The following is a 22,028-nucleotide window of genomic DNA, read 5'->3' as shown; positions in this document are numbered from 1 at the left end:
TATCCAGACCATATTTGGGCACTCTGAGTATTCAGAGCTTCAGTGCCATTTAGAGTCATTCCTCTAGCCCTCACCACCATGGCAACCATAGGGGGAAGTACAAAAAGTCAATTAAGTAGCATGGACCCTTTTGAGTTTAATCCCAGTAAAGGATCGCAGAGTCCCACTAGAAGCACCTCATCAGTTAATGTAATCAGTTGCTCATGACTCTATTTGGATGCAGACCCTAAAAAGAGGCTGGATTAGTCTGAGGAAGAAATAGGTTGTTAGAATGTAAAATCTGTTAGCATGTTCTGCTCTAGGAGACAGAACGTCCATGTTTAAATTTGCTGGCTCTGGGCATTTTTAGTTCTTTTTTGGATGTTTAAGGATTTAAGCTACTTGAAGGAATTGTGGCCATTGACCAGGGGTCTCAAACACATGGCCCGCGGAGTTATTTGCTGCGGCCCGCCAAGCTCCCTGTGCCCCTTGTCCCGAGTTATTTCTTTTGGCCACCAAGCTCCCCTCACCCACCGCGCCCCCCTTCCCTCCAGTGTGCTGCATCCCCGCTCCCTGCCTACCTCCAGGCACTTCCTGCTGCCAAACAGCTGTTTGGTGGCACTTAGCACTTTCCAGTAGGGAGGGGGAAGGAGGAGCGGGGAGCTGCGCGCTCAGGGGAGGAGGCAGAGAAGAGGCAGGGCGGGGATTTGGGGAAGGGGTTGGAATGGGGGCAGAGAAGGGGTGGGAAGAGGTGGGGCAGGGCCTCATGGAAGGGGTGGAGTGGGGGCGGGGCCAGGGGCAGAGGGGGGGTGGGGTGTCAGTGATGCGGCCCTTGGACCAATGTACTAGTCCTCATGTGGCCCTTGTGATGATTTGAGTTTGAGATCCCTGCCATAGGCTATGTAAGGTTCTGAGAGAGTGTTCTTTGTATTTCACCAAATTCTATAATAATAAACCCCTAAGTGAATGGTGAGAGTACTAACCTTTGTGCTCTATAGATGTATTTAGAGTTTCCAGTAAGCCTATATAGAAGTAGGAACACATAGGCACTACCAGCCACTCCATGGCAAATTCCAGGTCCCTTCTTCAGCAGGCCCTTCTGCCATGTCAGTTCCCCACAGCGGATACAAGTGTCAAGATACTGGGGCTTCTTGGAAATCAGATAAGTTTTAGCAAACAGGTATGCAATACCTAGGGAAACAGCAGAGAAATCAGTTTTCTTTTTATAAGTACAGTCAAGCTGGTAAAATGTTATATGATCAATACATAAGAATATGGAAATTCTCATCTATGATATATATTCACCCGAGTGTACACGCCACATAGGTGAGTGTGGTAGCAGTCTGATAAATTGAGAGCCATGTGATATGGTGCATTTATCATGCACCTTTAAAAGCCTCCCATGCAGTCACCCCACTAGCTCATCTCATTCCAGGACTAACATTCCAAACCCCTGGGCAGCTTAAAACAGCAGCCACACGTTTGTGTTTAAATCAGCCAGCCAGCCACAAGACAAGACAGTTCCGTCTCTCCCAAAAATGTGGAGTTCTCGCATCATATCACATTGACTCAAGATCAAGGACGGACAATAATTAGTCTTGCAACAGTGACAGGTTTAAGACGCAGTAGTTCTCATTTCTACAGAGCTAGAAATAGGAACTAACCCCCTTTCCAATGGGACTGATTGCACTTTATTCTAGCCCTGGCAGATCCCAAGACGCTGGCTGTCATCATGTCCTTTTTATGTATGAAAAAGCCATTTAAAGTCATTTTTAGAGGTGATTTGGTTTTATTAGTTATAATCTCTATGTGATCACTGTGCAGTTGGATTTACAGTAACTAAAAAACAGATGCTACATGAGAAGGGATACAAATGCAGCCTGAATTTTAAAAATTCAGGTTCTCAAAAAAACTGTTTAAAATAGCTCTCAGTGACGTATACAAAATATATAGTGATGTGGCATTGAAATGGCTGCATTACTCATGATTGATGAAGGGCACAATATAGAGGACTCCCAGGGAAAGGAAAATCAGAACATTTAGAAGGCTCTAAAAATTACCTCATAAATTTTCCATTAAACATCCCAATTTTAACCACTTGATATCTCGGTGTTCCAAGGGCTAAGAGTAAGTGCTGTAACCCACTGGAAAGCCCCCATTTTCTAATACTATAAATCATCCAGCTCTAGCCCTACTGTGTTGTGAAGTAGCAGACTATCAATCAGTCCCTGGGACAGGACTAAATACTGTCCATTCTGCACCACAAACACATATAACGTTGTGGGGAATATTCGCCTTTGAGGAGGAGGCAAGAAACTTTCATCCAGTCGGCTGTTCCATAATGAGAGATTGTGGCCGTTTGAAATTTCTTCAAGGTTTGTAGTGTTAGAACTACTGGCCAGGAGATGGATTAGTGGGCAGAGGGCAAATGAGACTGCCAAAGTGGCCTCTGCCACACGGATATCACCAGCACTCACACAGTGGACCAAACTCCAATTGGAGTCTAAATTTCTTTCTTCCCAAGAGAGAAATGAACAAAGCTGGTTTCATTTCTCTTCACCCACAGGGAAGGATCAGGAAAGAGGGACTGGTTTCAGAGTAGCAGCCGTGTTAGTCTGTATTCGCAAAAAGAAAAGGAGTACTTGTGGCACCTTGGAGACTAACAAATTTATTTGAGCATAAGCTTTCGTGAGCTACAGCTCACTTCATCGGATGCATTCAGTGGAAAATACAGTGGGCAGATTTATATACACAGAGAACACGAAACAATGGATTTTATCATACACACTGTAAGGAGAGTGATCACTTAAGATGAGTTATTACCAGCAGGATGGGGGGGGGGGGAGAGAAAACCTTCACTCCCTACATGTCAGGAAAAGATAAAGCTTCAGCAAAATGCACAGTTAAGGGCTCTAATTATGTTACACTGTTTGCAATTTAGAAAGAACACATTTAAAATACATGGGTCTCTGCTCCTGATCTTTATTTAACAAAGTGAATGGTCCTGGAGCACGATGTCAATTTTTGCTGTTATCTCCTAGGTTTAGGCTACAAAGCCAGTAAGAACAGTTAGCTGCTATATCCTGGTGGGAAGTAATTTCAATATACAATAGCACAAGCAAACACTGCTAAAGCAAGAGTGAGAGCCTCAGCTGGGGTCAGCATGGAACTCAGACAGAAGCTTCTCCTCTTCCCCAGAGCTCTTAAATTTGGGGAAATTCCACAATTAACATTTTGCTAGTGCATACTCATAGATCATAGACTTTAGGGCCAGAAGGGACCATCATGATCATCTAATCTGTTCTCCTACCCATTGCAGGCCACAGAATCTCACCCACCTACTCCTGTAATAGACCCCTAAACTCTGGATGAGTTAATGAAGTCCTAAAATCATGGTTCAAAGACTTCAAGTTACAGCAAATCCACCATTTACACTAGTTTAAACTGGCAAGTGACCCTTGCCCCATGCTGCAGAGGAAGGCAAACCCCCACCTTTCCCCCTCTCGCCCCCGGGTCTCTTTCCCAAACCCAAATATGGTGATCAGTTAGACTCTGAGCATGTGGGCAAGACCCACCAGGCAGGTACCTGGGAAAAAATTCTCTATAGCAACTCAGAGCCCTCCCCATGTAGGTGTTCCGTCTCCAGCCATTGGACATATTTGCTACTTTCCTTCCAATAAAAAAATCCTTAGGTCAGATCTGTGCATAAGTGTAGAATAGCAATACAGAGAAATTGGCTATGTTTGAGGGGAAGAGGCAAAAAACGTTTCAAGGCCCACCCATAAATACTAAGTCTGGCATTGGCTGTGTCCCTTTCAGTACACTAAGGCCATCTTCACCCTCTAGTCAACCAGGACTTGCCTTGTAACTCATATATATCATGCACTGAAGTCCTTGGGAGCAAGGGCTTGGAATACAGAGATCATATGTGGGCTTCTTAAAGTACAGGGCATTACAGCTAGGTCATCAGGTGACATATTGTACTATTGAATTTTAATGGCTTTTGTAACAACATATTTGAAAGTATCTCAAAGAGTTTTCCTTCATTGCCTGATCTTCCACCCACTACAGTAATAAACAAAAAAAACTTAACTGAAAAAAGCACGAACAATTTTCCTGCTTGACATAAACGGTAAAATCAGTAAAATTTGACTTGGAGTTATTTTCTTAATGGAATCATTTAGTGTGAAAAGCATTGTAATTGGTAACATCTGGCTACTTCACAGCATCAATTTGAAAAGGACCTGGAGCTCCATGACACCAGTGCACAAGCTCATTCTCCCGCTCAATTGTCTCTCCCAGTTCAGGCGGCCAGTTGCTGTTCTGTTCTTGGTCCATAAGAAAGTCAATGCTCTGCCATACAAGCTCCTGATCTGCAGGCTGAAGGTATTCGTAATAGGACAGCAGCATCTGAAGGATGGATGAAAGGCCATGGGCTGCACCTGTAAAGAACAGAAATAGTTAAAAGAATTATTTTTGCTCACATATCCACCACACTGCATCTTTCTACTGGAAATAATTTCTGTGTGGTGCAGATGGGTGTTCCGTCTTGTTTTGACTGTTATAATATTGTGTTGAGCAAAGGTCTTATACATGCAACTCAAAGATTTGTTACCACTTACATCTTTCAAATTCCTAAATTTAAAGAAAAACTCAGTATGAATTCACCCATTCTCACTATAGAGTGGCAACATTTGAGAATAATGAAAATTAAAGTGCAGATAAAAGATTTCTCTACTGTATTTCACAAATACATAACAGCTGCAAATGCCTCACTTCAGAGAGGCAAAGGCCCCAACTCAGTGAGGAGTCTCACAAAGTTTATGGATTTTTCCCTTATTACAAGTTTTTCTGCAGAAGGGAAATATTGGAGCCTAGTGGGAATATGCAGTGTATAACTAGCACTAATCACTGCATTCATTTTAGGTGGTCTACATACAATATTTGTCCATTTACATGTATGACCATTTGTTAATTAGGAAAAGCAGAATGCACATACTGTTTGTCTGCCAATGTCTTATTTCTAAGTGTTCTATTACCTTGGTGTCAAAGCAATGCCTTGGTTTCTAAGTGGTTGGTGTGTTCTACTCACCAAGATATTCTGTTCCATAATAAGAGTACATGAGTGGGCATGGTTTCCTCTTCTTCATGGCATACTGCTTCCCAGATTCTAATATAGCTTGGCAAATTGATCTGATCTGCACTGGGGTCAACATCTAAGCAGAAAACACCAAGAGAGACAGACTGTTATAACAATTTTCCCTTTTAAAAGTTATACAGCTCCCTCTTTTTCATCCTGGCACATATATTAGAGCATTGCCTCTGTGGGCATGTTATAATGTATATTGTAATGTTATTAACAATAATAATCATTTATATAATGTGGTAGGATTACGCAACATGTCTCACATAGTGACCTAAATCCTGCTTCAACTAAGTCAGTGACAAAATTCCCATTGATTTCAATGGGATCAGATTTCAGAGTAGCAGCCGTGTTAGTATGTATTCACGCTCTCTCTTCCAAAGATTTTACAGTCTAATTGAGATGTGATAAACAAGCAGAAGATGAGACACAAGACAACACATTCTCAGGGAATGGAGAGTGTGCAGATACTAATGACAAGGAGAAAGGAGAGATTCTTAGAAGAAGTGGATTGTAAGGAGGAGCAAGGGAATTTGGTGGATGAATGCTGACATGCTGTTCCAGACATAAGGAACAACATGTAAGGAGCTTTTTAAGCAACATAACCCAAGAGGAAAGGTAGAAGGTATTAAATTGGAAGAAGGAGCATTAAATTTTCTTGTTTGTTTAATTTGTAGTTGAGGATTAAGTATTGGTATAGGAGACACTTGGGTTAAGGAACATCTTATCACACTACATGTCGGAGTGCATACCTCTTATCTCAAGGAAACATTACTGAAAATAAAGTGAAAGGCAGCCTTGTACAGCTGGTTAAAGGGTAACTGTTTGCAATGCTTTATCACCACAAACAAGTCAAAGCTGCCTTTGTGTTCATTGATTGGTAATAACTGGATGATGGCCAACCTTACAGCATTAGAAGGAAAAGGTAGCTACCCATTAATTTATTTCATAGAATGTACTTTTTCCAAGTAACAGACTTTGTATCTCGTAGTCAATTAGGAATCTGTTTTACATTTTCTTAATTAGAGCTCTAATGATATGAACTTTCCTGTGTTCATTAGCAATTTCCTCTCTGCCACTCAGATCTGTTACTGGCTGACCTTCACAAAGGAAGATGAGAGAGGTTCATTTCTAGGCATTTTAATTGCCTGAATCATTAATTCAGGCGTAGTCTGTATGAAAAAAGCATTTCAGAGATAATCCTTTTTCCCTCTTGTGAAGAAAGAAATAGAAGAGAAAAGTGACACCAATAAAAAAGGAATACAATGAATCCTGAAAGGACTAGTAACAGAAATAAAAAACTAATAATAACCTTACCATTGCTCCTTTCAAACAATCTCAAATAAACTACTTGTGCTATAGGACTTCTAATGAGCTCTTCATTTTAAAGAATGCTTTTTGAACTGTCAAGTATGCAGGCAACGTTCTTGAAAAGCCATGCACCCTTATCGGATGAGCAAAATGAGGTGAATGTAGTTGGTGTTATTTAGGCCTTGACAGGAAGAAAACAGTTGGAAAAATCTTTTTCCGTTACCTCACTTGTACTGAAATAAAGTATTCTCTGTTACAAACTGCTCAAAGTGACTGTGATATTTATATACCCCCTTGCACAACAGAACCCTGATCAGAGTTTTTGAGTGTTACTGCAATACAAATGAATAAGGTTATTAATAATCATAGACTTCACTCATTTTTTGTTAGTGTTTAGAACTAGTCACCTTAGGTTCACTGCATTTGCATCAACGGCTCTGAATTCTTTTCAGTTTTGTGATGATCATACAATCATAGAAATGTAGGGCTGGAAGAGACCTCAAGAGGTCATCTAGTCCAGCCCCCTAAAATGAGGCGGTACCAGATATACATAGACCATCCCTCACAAGTGTTTGTCTAACCTTCAATGACAGGGATTCCACAAACTCCCTTGGAAGACCATTCCAGAGCTTAACTATGCTTATAGTTAGAAAGCTTTTTCTAATATCTCTAACCTAAATCACTCTTACTATAGATTAAGCAGATCTCCTCTTGTTCTTCCTTCAGTAGACACAGAGTACTCTTTGTAACAGCCATTAACATATTTGAAGATTATCATGACCCCCTCTCAGTCTTTTCTCAAGACTAAATATGCCCAGGTTTTTTTAAACTTTTCCTCAGAGGTCAGGTTTTCTAAACTTCTTATCATTTTTGTTGCTCTCCTCAGGACTCTCTCCAATTTGTCCACATCTTTCTTAAACTGTCGTGCCCAGAATTGTACACAGTATTCCAGCTGAAGCCTCACCAGTGCTGGGTAGAGCAAGTTTAATTACCTCCCTGGTCTAATATATGACACCCTGGTTAAAACACCCCACAAGTATATGAGTCTTTTCCACAACTGCATCACGTTGTTGACTCATGTTGAATTTGTAATCCACTATAAGCCCCAGATGAGTAGACAATAAGCGGACTGCAGAACAAATCTGGACTGCCAACTCTTTTGAATGGACCCCAAAATTTTTTAATTTACTTACTATTATTGTTGCATTGTTTTTTTTATTATTTTCTCTGGAGTCTGGGCCTTCACCAAGAAATTTGGACTTTGACAAAAATTAATTGATTACTCCTGCCCCAGATCCTTTTCAGCAGTATTACTGCCTAGCCATGTATTCCCCATCTTGTAGCTGCTCATTTGATTTTTTTCTTCCTAAGTGAAGTACTTTGCACTTGGCTTTACTGAATTTCATCTTGTTTATTTCAGATCAATTCTCCAATTCGTCAAGGTTGTTTTGAATTCTAATCCTGTCCTCCAAAGTGTAGGGGCAAGGTTGCGGAAGATTGGCAAGGAGCTAAGTGGTGGACTGAGTATGTGACTGGATGTAAACGGAGGATGCAGGCAGTTTCAACGAATTTTGTCCAACGAACCCTGCCAAAAGACATTGTAGCATAGCTCAGCATATTTTTGCCTGTAAACGAGTCAGTTAATGTAATAAGCATAAATCGTACATATAAGAATGTAGCCAGCTGTGACCCCATGTACCCCCGAGATAAGCGCAGAGAATATAGTGCTGCAGACGACTTCTTCCCCCCCCCCCCCCACTGCCCCGGTGGAGTCCTGCCTGGTCAGCTGTCCCAAACGGCCAGAGTCCCCTGCAGCCCCTCCGCACGTCCTAGGGGCTCCCCGCGCAGATTGGAGCGTAAATTCTTTCTTCCTTCAATAAAGCATAGTTTACTATTCTTAGGCCTGAGTGTCCTCCTTTTGCTGGTATCTCCCCCCCAGCCCTTGCAGGCACAGCATCCTCTGCAAATTTCATAAGCAACCATATGATCATTGCATGCTGTTATTACAGGGCAGAATTAAGCATGCTTGGGTTACTTAATGTGCATTTCCATACCTTAACACGCTTGGATTTCTTTTAAATTTAATCTCGGCTCACAACTGCCTGGGGGAAATGACAACATCTCTGTAATGTTTTTATCCTAAATTATTGATATATGCTCTCAACCTTAACTCCATCTTAATACAATTTTTTTTCTGGGAATGATTATAGTATTGCATTTTATTTGCGTGTTTTTCCTTTGAGCCAGCAAAAAAATAGCCAGAAGCACCAACTGCAAATTGTTAGGAAGGATGAACTGTGTACCAATTCCAAAACATCTGTGAGATGCTTTAATGGGGAAAAAAATAAGGCCAGTAGGGAAACGCTCTAGTAATCCATACAAATCCTTGTCTTTGAGGTAGTTGTAATTCTGGTAAACTGTTTTTCCAAGGCCACTTCAAAGGTTGCCACATATAATACCAGTTGGTCATTCAGTAGGTGGCATTATTCCCTTTAAGGCAATAGCTGAATGGCAGTAAAAGGCATTGCACTTCCCCACGTATTATTTTTCAGATTAAATTTATGTGGATGTAAAAAGTTCTACCAGATCTTTAACAACAGTAGCAGTGTAAATCTTAATATCTTCACTACATTTCAACACAGATCATTACAATCTGCCTGCCTACGTTTTCCCTGCAATTACAGTTGAATAGGAAAGGGTTTTTTTCCTCTTCTGAAATGTTGAGTAACGTTGCTGTGTGCTGTAAAACACAGCTGTTAAACTGTTTTTTGGTGATGGATGAAGTGATCTCCTATAGCTCTCACTTTCTCAATGACCCTTAAATACACTATTTAAGGACTTAAGTAGGCTCTGTCCACAGTCTCTCCATTTGTGTATTTTGTCAGTCCAGAGTACCTGTCTCCTTTCAGGTTTCAGAGTAGCAGCCGTATTAGTCTGTATTCACAAAAAGAAAAGGAGTACTTGTGGCACCTTAGAGACTAATAAATTTGTTAGTCTCTAAGGTGCCACAAGTACTCCTTTTCTTTTTGTCTCCTTTCAGGAAGACACCCCCTGTGTTTAGCAACAGGTTCTCAACTAATTTAAGACAAGCACCTCATTCAATAAATAAATAAAACCCTACTAAAAAACCCACTAGGAAGTTTTTGGTCTATAATGACCATTCAAACCTTCTGTCCGTTCGTTACCACATAGTAGAATTTCTCACCCTTTTCAAGTTGGACACTCTTTATTCAAAGTCAAACATTTTCATGATTCCCTTATAAATTTACCATAAAAGTAAAATAAAAATAAAAAATATATGTATCAGTGAGGATAATGTTAACCCTATCTCATTTGTGGGGGGTGTGCACGGGCATGCATGCGCATAGAGGTTGACAGCGAATACTTACCTTGAAGGGTAAGGGTGTGTGGGGAGTGGGGGAGAGAGATTTGCTTTGCTTAAGATTGTAATAAACTTTTCAACGACTCATGGCCTTTCTGATTGCATTTGGGGGTTATGACTCCCCGCTTGAGAAACATTACTATATAGTATTGTGTACCATACCTACTGCCTTTACATTGTAAGTACCTAGGAATGAGAACCTTATTTGTTTTGTTACAACTCTATTGTTGTACTGCATCTATGACACAAAGCACTATGTAAGTGCCAAGTATTATTATTTAATAATTTGTGTGATCATAGTTCTAGAACAGTGATTTTCAACCTGTGGTTCGCAGGTCACTAGGTATTTGCAGACTATGTCTAAGATTTCCAAAGGGGTCTGCACCTCATTCAAAATTTTTTAGGGGTCTGCAAATGAAAAAAGGTTGAAAACCACTGTTCTAGAATGTAACATTTGCATTTATCGCATTATACCGGAAACCTTGTTTTATGCATGTAAAAGTTACTGGCTACAGACTTAACAGATTAAATCTCTCGCTGATGTTACTCTAATAAAGAAATCTAAATGACTTCAACCATATATTTCTTGAAATATTTTATAACAATGTCAAAAATAGCAATTGAAATTTGTGCCGTACTACTAACACGGCTGCTACTCTGAAAACTATCAAAAGGCTTTGTTTTGAAATCTCATAATCTCATATTCTGAACACCCAGCAGAGGGAGCTTTTGAAGCAGCTATTGTATGCACAATAGCTGTAAAATGAAGAACATTTTTGTGTTAAGGAGGACAGCTGACTTCAGCATAAAGATGGGCTGGCAGTAGTCGAATGACAGTGTGCTGCATTGCAGAACACCAAAATTCAGTTCTCAACCCTCGTAAGCCCTGCCTCTTACTGCCAGGCCAGCAGGAGCTGTGAATGTTTCACAAACCTTTTCATGGAATGTACTGCTCACTCTTTTGTCTTGCAGGTGATCCCAAAATAGGAGCCATAATTGAATGGGTCTGAGATGTGGGCTCTCCAAGAAAACCAGAGACCTCCTGTCTGGATTGGAAGGCTTCACAGTTACAAAGACGGCAAGGGCCTAATTCTCCACAACGTTACTTCTGTTTGATTGGTATACAACTGTTGTAGTGCAGGAGAAGTATTTTGCTATCTGCATCCCTTCCAAAAAGTGGCAGGCACATCACGTTTTTGACACCATTCCAAAAAGTAAAAAGAAAAGGAGTACTTGTGGCACCTTAGAGACTAACTAATTTATTTGAGCATAAGCTTTCGTGAGCTACAGCTCACTTCATTGGATGCATGACTTGTTTTCCACCAAATGCATCCGATTTCCTCAGATGTTCCTCAGATGTTCTTTTTTCAGAGTAGCAGCCGTGTTAGTCTGTATTCGCAAAAAGAAAAGCAGTACTTGTGGCACCTTAGAGACTAACAAATTTATCAGAGCATAAGCTTTCGTGAGCTACAGCTCACTTATGCATCCGATGAAGTGAGCTGTAGCTCACGAAAGCTTATGCTCCAATAAATTTGTTAGTCTCTAAGGTTCCACAAGTACTGCTTTTCTTTTTTCAGATGTTCTTGTTAACTGCAGGAAATAGCCTACCTTGCTTGTCACCATGAAAGGTTTTCCTCCTCCTCCCCCCCCCCGCTGCTGGTGATGGCTCATCTTAAGTGATCACTCTCCTTACAGTGTGTATGATAAAACCCATTGTTTCATGTTCTCTGTGTGTGTATATAAATCTCCCCTCTGTATTTTCCACCAAATGCATCCAATGAAGTGAGCTGTAGCTCACGAAAGCTTATGCTCAAATAAATTTGTTAGTCTCCAAGGTGCCACAAGTACTCCTTTTCTTTTTGCGAACACAGACTAACACGGCTGCTACTCTGAAACCATTCCAAAAAGTACTGATTCTCAAGTGATACCATCGAGAACGGTACTGCACAGTTGCTAATGCAGATTGGCTGATGTTGTAACATGACTAAGAAGAGAAAGGCAGAACACACAAACTGATAGACAAAGACAGAGAGAGGGAGAGGAAAAAAAATAAGAAAGCCAAGTAATACCTGTGAGAACAGTATGATCCTGGAAAAAGCTAGAGAGAGAGTTTCTGGGTCTGCTGGTTACAGAGGCTGAACGCTAAGATACTGCTCCTTTTGTTCTTGATTTCTCCTGTATTCAGAGAAGCTGAACTTTGTGCACTTCTTGTAAATAAACAAGACTGCATCAAATAGAGTAACAGACTATCAATTTCTATTTCCAGCTGGAAAATCCCCAGAGCCCCACAATTTGACTAGCTGCTTAGGTTGAAAAGAGGCAACATTTTTTTTGTAAAAAGTCAGATCCCTTTTTTCTTTTCTTCTGACTCATGTCCCTTGCCTTGGCAACAATACAATGACTAGCGGGCCAATCTTTTATGAGACACTAATCCTGATTCCAACCTGAAACCACAGGCTGCACTTTATCCCTGGTGGGGGAACCAGATAATTGGTGAGGAAGACAGTGCAACACTCTTCTAACTGCTAGCATGCTGTAATAGCACATCTCACTTGCCTAGGGCAAAGAGTAAAGTCATCAACTTCTGCACTCAAACTTTCCTTTTAAAGAAAAACAAAAAGTAAATTTCTAGGATCTAGGGCTGCAAACAAAGCCTTAAAAACACAAAAGGAAGATACCTAAGGCCATGGCTACCAGACAGTGTGAGAAGAGTGAGTTGGGCCAATAGGGATGGCCTCCATCCATCCACTCTGCCTCAGAGTCCAACACTTGAGCAAGTAAAGGAAAATTACAATCACCTTGCTCCAAACTCCCCTTATCCTGGGTTATCCTAAGGGAGAGAGAACAATCATCAGTGGCTCCTCTAGCCTCCCCTCTTCTAGGCCATTTCCTGTTCCTCACACAGTCCTCCACTTAGATAAAGGCCAGACCCAGAGTACTCTTGTTCTACTGCCCTGCAACTTCTTCCTCTGGCTGCCTGTAGCTACCCAGCTCTAACAGTGCACTCCCTAGGCCTAAGAAGGGAACACAAGGTCCCAGCAGCACCAGCTTCCCTTCCTAATCAAGGGAAGTGGCAAAGCATAGCTCCTAGTTCTTCCACTGGGACTGGCAAACGATGCTGCAAATGGAGCAGCCCAGAGGAGGTATGAGGTGCCTCTGGGCTGTGGAGTTGGCTTCTATCCCTCTGTCACTCCCCATTATATAGGTTTTAATTAATGGAGCTGTGTAGCCTCAGACTAACCATCTCCAAATATCATCCCACCTAGTGTTTTTCATGCAGAAAATGCTGTCACAGAGCACTGATCAGCAATGTAATCCGGAGCTTAATTTTAATTACATATGGTTGAGAATGCTCCCAAATTAAAATATTTTGGGATGAATGAAAGAACATGTCTAAAAATAGCAAGCATATAAAATTTGCAAATTAACAGAGACACAGCTATAGCCTTGCTTAGCCTGATCAATCGTCTTGCAAAATTCTATCCACCCACGTGGCAAAGGCAATTTTGCCTGGTGAATTAAATATCTTTAGTTCTTTCATTATCACCCTAACAAAGGATGGTGGGTGATTTGGGGACGGATCATGGGATCTGGTCAAAATGCACATAGCAGGAGTCAGCTTTGTGCTCTCCCACTCTTGGAGTTGCTTTGTGTAGCACAAGCCCTCCCACATAAATTGGAACAATTCATGACATCTGCAAATGGTCCAGCAATTGGTGCTATTTAGTGGTGTCCTGGCAATCCTGCTTTGCCTGCACTTATGTCCCCTTCCCAAAAGCAGGGAGGGAAAAGATGCAGGAGCCTCTTTACCATTGGAGGATCCCTCTGTACTAGGGTGATCTTTCAGGGTACCTCAGTGCTGCCAGCACTGCAGCACAAAATGGCCATATCATGCAAGAGGATCTGGCCTTCAGTGTTTGGACTTGTAAATTTTTCAGGACAATTTGGAAAGGCTGGATCACAAATATAAATATTTTTAAGGGTAGCACCGTGCAATTTTCTTTGAGTAATGGGCCATAGTTATGCTGCCCCAGGAGCACAGCCAGGACCAAAACCCTATCCTTGTTTCCCCCATTACACCAGAAAGGGAAGGGGAATGCATGCTGTACCAGCTCTTTTTCTGCTTACTTCCTCCTCACAAGCAGATCGGGTGCATTTGCTGGTACATTTGGGGGTTGCAGTCAAGTCTTCAGCCACTCCCTACCCACCTGCAGAGGAGAGGGAATAGCTGCCCTTTTTTGGCTCCTGCTCATTCTCTTCTCTGCATATGGACTGGTAATGCAAGTAGCTTGCACAGAAGTAAGGAGATGTCTTACTTCCTCACCTCTTCTGTAAAGGAACTGCCTTAGACTGCTGACTATTTCACAAATACACACTTAAATTCAAATAAATAAACAAATAAATAAACTAAATAAAGTATAAAAGTAAAATTAGGCACTGGAAAATTCTCTTGTCAAGGAAAAAGAGGAAGTAGAATATATTTTATCATGTGTACATATATTTGATCTCTAAGGGATTTAACATGGAATTCTAGCCATCTATTAGACAAATGATAATGCTCTGAACATTCTTCCAAAAAGACATTTGGTTGGGAAAAGCAATGGGACAAAATATTGTACATCTTTTCACATGCCTGATTTGTAGCATACTTTTAATCTTTTCTGGACTCTGTCTTTTATATCCCTGGAGACATGACGAGAAGAAAATGAGTGAACATATTAAACCATGGGTGGCCAACCTGTGGCTCTGGAGCCACACGCAGCTCTTCAGAAGTTAATAAGCAGCTCCTTGGATAGGCACCGACTCTGGGGCTGGAGCTACAGGCGCCAACTTTCCAATGTGCCGGAGGTGCTCACTGCTCAACCCCTGGCTCTGCCACAGGCCGTGCCCCCTCTCCACTCCTTCCTGCCTCCTCCCCTAATCCCGCTGTGCCCTCGCTCCCCCCCTACCGCCCTAGAGCCTCCTGCAGGTCATTAAAACAGCTGATTGGGAGGTGTGGGGAGGGGCAGGAGGTGCTGATTGGTGGGGTTGCCGGTGAGTGGGAGGTGCTGGGAGCAGGGTAGGGGAGCTGATGGTGGGCTGCTGACCTATTTCTGTGGCTCTTTGACAATGTTTATTGGTAAATTCTGGCTCCTTCTCAGGTTCAGATTGGCCACCCCTGTATTAAACCTATAAGATAAGCAACTCTTTAATTTTTTTGTCACACTCAAATACGTAGGTGCTGGAACTAGGGATGTTGGGGGTGCTATTGCACTCCCTGGCTTGAAGCAGTTGCTATTATATACAGGGTTTACAGTGTGGTTCAATGGCTTTCAGCACCCCCACTATAAAAATTGTTCCAGCACTTCTGCTAAAGTACACCTACATTTTCCAATAACAAACAGGATGCTTTGTTAACTGCAAATGTAAAGAAAACAGCAACAGATCAGATGCTAGCAGATGGTAAATTACTATGGTATCGTAAATTGCCAGCTTAATACAGAACAGGGGAGGATGGCGGGGTTGTTTTATGATGTTATACAGTGTGGTAGTCTTTTGTGCTCCAAGGAGTTACACTTAAGCAGGAAATTTTAAAAATTGCCACATATTTGGCAGGACTTCATCTTCAGCATTTGTCAGCTTGTGAACTAAAAAGAACGCTTTATACAGACAATAGTAGGGTTGTGTTATAACTACTAAACAAAACCAAAGAAAAAGATAGTGTCTGAAGATAAAGCTCAGAAATAAAGAGCAGTAATAACACTCTATAAAGATAAAATTCCCACTATGGATCATTTTTAAATCAATGTAATTTTTCGGATTATTTGTTGTTAGCAGATTAAATACTTGCTTTTTCAAATGTAATTGATGGAATCTGATTTACTCCATCTGCAGAGAAATACAGGGAAGAGCTATTAAATTCCTAGGAGTTTCACTATTTACCCAACAAAAAGTTTATATTTATAATTTATACACAGACAATCATCATTCAAACATCTATATTTCTCAGAGCATATATGTATATATGAATGTGTTTTTGTGAAGTACTGCATCAATCATTGTGGTATCTAAGTGCCTGGTGAAATACTATATAAAAATTATACCATAATCCAATTTACTGAATATAGTTCCAACTTATTGTACATATCAACTTTATACAGCAATTGTGTATGTCATTAAGCTTTGCCCATCATTTTTCCTCATAACAACTATGGTAGTTAAAAAGGGGACAAACAGAGGGACAATTTTAGAAAGTATTAAATTGGAAGAAAATAAAGGGTTATAATGAATACGATATGCCGGGGTGAGGAGTGCTAAAGTCCTACTTCTTTGGGAATATCTGCTTAATACACTCATGGCTTAACTAATAGCATTATTTGGGGGAAGATATTGCACCCCATTCAATCTCTATTCATAGGTCAATTTAGACTGATAATACTGACCAAAATTAGGGATTTGGAGCCAACACCTGGTTTCATTAGAGTCAATGTCAAAACTCTCAGTGACTTTAATGGGGATCAGGATTTGGTCCCTTAGTGCTGGCAAAAACTATGTAAGCTACTTCAGCATTTATGTTAAAACATTCACATTGCAACTCTTCAGAGGAACACTTGCTGCAAAAATATTTCAACTCCATAGGTCAGATTCTGACCTTGCAAACAGGGATGTAAATCTGGACTAACTCCACTGGCTCCTATGAGTTGATTTAAATAATTTGCTTGGTGATCTCCAAAGTAAAAAACTTCTTTTACCAAATTAACAAGCTAGAGTTACTATTCAATTCAATCATTCAATCCTTCTAAATTTCTGCAGTTCTATGTCTTGCCATTGGGAATTTAGCCAAACAACTCTTCTTAATCTCAATGAAAGTTGCAGAGTAGCAGCCGTGTTAGTCTGTATTCGCAAAAAGAAAAGGAGTACTTGTGGCACCTTAGAGACTAACAAATTTATTAGAGCATAAGCTTTCGTGAGCTACAGCTCACTTCATCGGATGCATTTGAAATGAAAGTTGTGGAGTTAAATCTCCCAATCAGCTCTGAAAGATCTCAACAGGAGGTTTTGGAATGGAATGTAAACCCTTGTGCCTCAGGGCATAGAACAGTCTAAGTAATGGGCATTAGGAAGAAGCTTTCCCTATGGGCAATGCATTCCAGGACAGTCTTTTGCAGTTTCTTGCACCTTCCTCTGAAGCATCTGGCCACACTGTCAGAGACAGGATACTGGACTAGATGAACCAATGGTTTAATCTATTATGGCAATGTCAGTGTTCCTATGCATCATATACAGTGTGATCATTATCTGTGTACTGCATGACATATCTGTATATGTAGCCCAAAGTAGCATTGGCCTTGTTGATGCCATATTGCACTGCAAATCCATGCCTATTGACCTGATTCTCCACAACCTTGCACCTACTATAATTATTCTCTCCTACCCAGACTGAGTGCAAAGCACCTGTGAAACATCAGCACTGGTATAAGAGACCGTAGATTTCTGTAGACACATTTTTATACCTACCTAGCACAGGTGCAAGTGACTACACAAGGTATAAGGCACTGGCAAACGAGGTTCCAATATGTATTCAGAAGGACTTTTCCAGCATTACTTGGACATAGGTTTTGCCCTTAATCTGAACATAGATATTGTGTCTTTTCCCCAGATATAATCAGCATGCACTTTTCAAAACTGAATCTTATTTTATCCCTTTTTCCACAAGGAAAATTGCCATATAATTCTAAATGATCTGTTTTTGGTAAAATTCTTCTCTTGTTGACAAAACAAAAACTGTCAATTGAAAAATTTTGGTAAAAAACTAAAAATATCCCCCACACATACCCCAGAACATTTTCCACAAAGTTGCAAACCACATGAAATTATTTCTTTCAGAGTTTCTCAGAGAGAATATTTACCATTTTCTGATCAGTTGTGATGCTCAGCAACGTGGCCCCAGTCCAGCAAAGCATTTGAGCACAGCTGAACTTTTTTCATAGTAGCAGCCATGTTAGTCTGTATCCATAAAAAGAAAAGGAGTACTTGTGGCACTTTAGAGACTAAAATTTATTAGAGCATAAGCTTTCGTGAGTCACGGCTCACTTCATCGGATGCATACAGTGGAAAATATAGTGGGGAGATTTTATATACACAGAGAATATGAAACAATGGGTGTTACCATACAGACTGTATCAAGAGTGATCAGGAGAGGTGAGCTATTACCAGCAGGAGAGCCGGGGGGAGGATCGGGGGGGGGGACCTTTTGTAGTGATAATCGAGATGGGCCATTTCCAACAGTTGACAAGGACAGTAGAAGGGGAAATAAACAAGGGGAAATAGTTTTACTTTGTGTAACGACACATCCACTCCCAGTCTTTATTCAAGCCTAAGTTAATTGTATCCAGTTTGCAAATTAATTCCAATTCAGCAGTCTCTCATTGGAGTCTGTTTCTGAAGTTTTTTTGTTGAAGAACTGCCACTTTTAGGTCTCTAATAGAGTGACCAAAGAGATTGAAGTGTTCTCCGACTGGTTTTTGAATGTTATCATTCTTGACGTCTGATTTGTGTCCATTTATTCTTTTACGTAGAGACTGTCCAGTTTGACCAATGTACATGGCAGAGGGGCATTGCTGGCACATGACGGCATATATCACATTGGTAGATGTACAGGTGAATGAGCCTCTGATAGTGTGGCTGATGTGATTAGGCCCTATGATGGTGTCCCCTGAATAGATATGTGGGCAGAGTTGGTAACGGGCTTTGTTGCAAGGATAGGTTTCTGGTTTAGTGTTTTTGTTGTGTGGTTACTTGTGAGTATTTGCTTCAGGTTGGGGGGCTGTCTGTAAGCAAGGACTGGCCTGTCTCCCAAGATCTGTGAGAGTGATGGGTCATCCTTCAGGATAGGTTGTAGATCCTTGATGATGCGTTGGAGAGGTTTTAGTTGGGGGCTGAAGGTGATGGCTAGTCGCGTTCTGTTATTTTCTTTGTTGGGCCTGTCCTGTAGTAGGTAACTTCTGGGTTCTCTTCTAAATCTCCCCACTATATTTTCCACTGAATGCATCCGATGAAGTGAGCTGTAGTTCACGAAAGCTTATGCTCTAATAAATTTGTTGGTCTCCAAGGTACCACTAGTCTTCCTTTTCTTTTTATAATTGAACTTGTGAGCAATCCCATTTTCTGTACCCCTTGCCTGCCATGTGAAATGTATTAAGCTCTTAGGTTTTCACTTTGCAGCACATGGTGCACACACAGCACAAAGGGAAAGAAGCAAGCCATCACAAGCACTAGAATGGCTGCTCAGCAACATTGTTTTTTTGCACACTGCCCTTTGCCAAGTGAAACTTACCGAAAAGTCTGGTCAATTTCAATTTGCAGGTCTACTGCACAGTCGGCACAGTGGACTGGAGCAACGCAAAGGAAAACCTTGACCAGGGAATGAGAAAGATTATCACAAATGGGAAGGAAGCAGAGGCTAGAGATTGATGAAGGGGAAAAACACAGGTACAGAAAAAGAAACAAATGAAAAATGCATGAGGCACCAGGCAGGCATGGTGAGGAAGTGCAGAGAAGAGGAAAATGGATCAATCAGAACCAGGATGGAAATGCTGCTCCAGCCAGACAAGAAAGATAGAAAGACTAACAAATCACACAGAGACAAAGACAAATGTGTTCTTTTTTCCCCAGGACCACAAAGGAAAGGAAGAACAAGCAATTTATAAATAAAATGTATGTGTGTGTAAATTTATGTTAGTGTGTCTTGGCAGCACCTGGTCTCCAGTTAATGTCACTGTTTCCCCCTTCCCTAAATTTGTCCTATGCAGTTAGAATGTTAGATAGTCGTACAGTTTCCATAACCCTAGTTGTCCCTTACTATCAATCATATGCAAGACTTAGAGCTCAGAAAGAAAAGAAAGAAAAAAAAATGTCTTCTCACCTTGTTTAATTACAACTTACAGTCCAACCCAAACAGAAGTCTTGCACCCTCCCCCCCCCCAGACTCCATAGTTCTAGTCCCTTTGGCCCTTCCAAGTGCAAGGAGAGGAAAACCCTGGGATTTTCTTCTCCTCTCTTATATCAGAGGCTACAGCCCTGAAGCAGGGCCTGGGTCTTTTGCCCTTGTAGTTTTCTCTTCTTAGTTTCTCAGGTAAAGCCCTTCACAGACTCCATTCCAACCAGGCTGCTACCTAAGCTACTGTGGCGAAGTACCACTCAGGTCTCATCTCTCCCAAAGTGAGCAACAGCTTGCCTCTTCAATATACACACCCTGGCCCCCAGCTTGAATGTGGTTCACATGGTCAGTCACATGGTCCTTCCCAGTCAATTCCCAAAGGACAAAACTCTTTGCAGGTTGGACCCTGCACCTGCACTCCTCTTAAAGGCCCATCTCACCCTGTGACAATGCCCCTTTTATTGCAAATAATGCATGTGCTCATTTCTTATGTACTACAACTAATAAACATAGAGGAGAAGATTTGAGGGAGGGAGGGAACAGACTGGGAGATTTGGAGAAAGGAGGATAAGGCTGCGACGCTATAGCGCTTCAGTGTAGACAGCACCTATGTCAACGGAGGGGTTCTCCCATTGGCGTAGTTAATCCACCTCCTTGAGAGGCGGTATCTAGGTTGACAGAAGAATTCTTCCATTGACCTAGCGCTGTCTACTCTGGGAGTTAGGTCAGTACAGCTACATCTCTCAGGGGAGTGGATTTTTCACACTCCTGGAGCAGGTCTACACTACAGCTTGGATCAATGCTCTGAGAGTGATCCACCAGTGATTGACTTAGCGAGTCTAGTGAAGACCTGCCAAATCAGACAGTAGATCGCTCTCCAGTCGATCCCTGTACTCTACCCCCAACGAGAAGAGTAAACTAAGTCGACGGGAGAGTTTCTCCTGTTGACCCCCCCCACGGTGTAGACCCCATGGTAATTCGACCTAAGGTACGTCAACTCCAACAATGTTATTCACATAGCTGGAGTTGCGCAGCGTAGGTCAACTTACCACCGTAGTGTAGACATAGCCTAAGAGACGTAGCTATACAGATGTAAATCCCTAGTGTAGACCAGGCCTAAGAGAATAAGATGCGTTTGGGAAGCTGGAGGAGGGGAATTTTGAGGCAAGAGAAAATGAACACTAGTGGCAGGGAAGGATACCGGAAGGAGATGAGAGAGAGGGTTTGGGGAGAGGGAGAAAAGAAAAAAATAAAGTACTGTATGTTTGAAAAGGGAGAAGAGATTGGAGGAATTTTGGACGAGGCACCAGAGAAAGTGAGGAGAGAATGAAGAGCTTGGAGGTAAGAAGGAAAGAGTGAGATGGGTTTGGAGAAAGGGTTTGTAGACATGGGGAAGGGTGTGTGTGGGTCTTACAGAGTCTAATTTAGTGTAATCTACCCCTTCTTTTGGCCCACTTTGGAGTTCAAGTCACACTAACTTAGAATCCCTTAGACTCTGGGGAAGAAATTCAGAGGTCACATGTACTGGGTGTATGTCAAGAGTCTAAATTGATCAGCCAGAAGGTGCAAGTTTCAGTATTTTAGATTCCCTTAGATTTAACTCTGAATTTGAACCTAACTATTTGGCTGTGTGTTTTTATTTTTTTAAACTCTACCACTAAATAGTAAATTTAAAAAAAAAATAAATGACCACTTCTGTAACATTTATAGATCAAAAATACTACAAAGTCATCCCTAGCATAACTCCATTTAGGTTTTGTCTTCTGGTTCTGTAGCAGTTAAACAAATATTATTCAGAGATCTTTGATGACATCATCACCGTCACTGCTGTACAAACAGCTCTAGATCAAAATTACTATTGATTCAGCTCTCTAAGAACAGGAAAAAACAAAATCAATACTTACTTCAAGAGGCAGGGGAAAGTCTTTTTTTTTTTTTGCTGTTTTGTCAGTTAAGAATTTTTCAGATGCTTTTGTACTTGAAGATTTTGCATCTGATTTGAATTTGCCATATGCATATTAGGCCCCCCATCAACGCTACAAATGCAACTATACCAGTGATTAGCTCCTGAGACAAGAAAGCAGTATTATCCCCATTTTATAGACAGAAAGCGTAAGCATACAAAGATTAAGGACTAGCCTCTCAAAGGTGCTGGGCACGGATGCTCCAATTAAAACCAAAGCATAGATGACTTGCTCAAGGTCACATGAGCCTGGAGCAAAGTCAATAATTAAATGTACATCTCCTGAGTCCCAGTCCAGTGCCTTTACTACAAGATCATCCTTGCTTCTATG

General features: G+C 41.3%; 1 protein-coding gene across 1 annotated transcript in view; it reads right to left on the bottom strand.

Moving 5' to 3' along the window:
• Nucleotides 1–22,028, bottom strand: part of LANCL3 (LanC like 3) — a 51,402-nt gene that overhangs the window by 9,478 nt on the left and 19,896 nt on the right. The window contains exons 4-6 of the mRNA XM_043505491.1: nucleotides 5,072–5,195; nucleotides 4,224–4,421; nucleotides 963–1,170 (exon numbers count right to left, since the gene is read on the bottom strand). Of these exons, the coding sequence (XP_043361426.1) occupies nucleotides 963–1,170; nucleotides 4,224–4,421; nucleotides 5,072–5,195 (530 nt within the window). The remainder of the gene's footprint in view (nucleotides 1–962; nucleotides 1,171–4,223; nucleotides 4,422–5,071; nucleotides 5,196–22,028) is intronic.

This window comes from Dermochelys coriacea, chromosome 1 (genome assembly GCF_009764565.3).
Source record: "Dermochelys coriacea isolate rDerCor1 chromosome 1, rDerCor1.pri.v4, whole genome shotgun sequence".
Taxonomy (NCBI): Eukaryota; Metazoa; Chordata; order Testudines; family Dermochelyidae; genus Dermochelys; species Dermochelys coriacea.
This window is presented reverse-complemented; position numbering and strand designations above follow the sequence as displayed.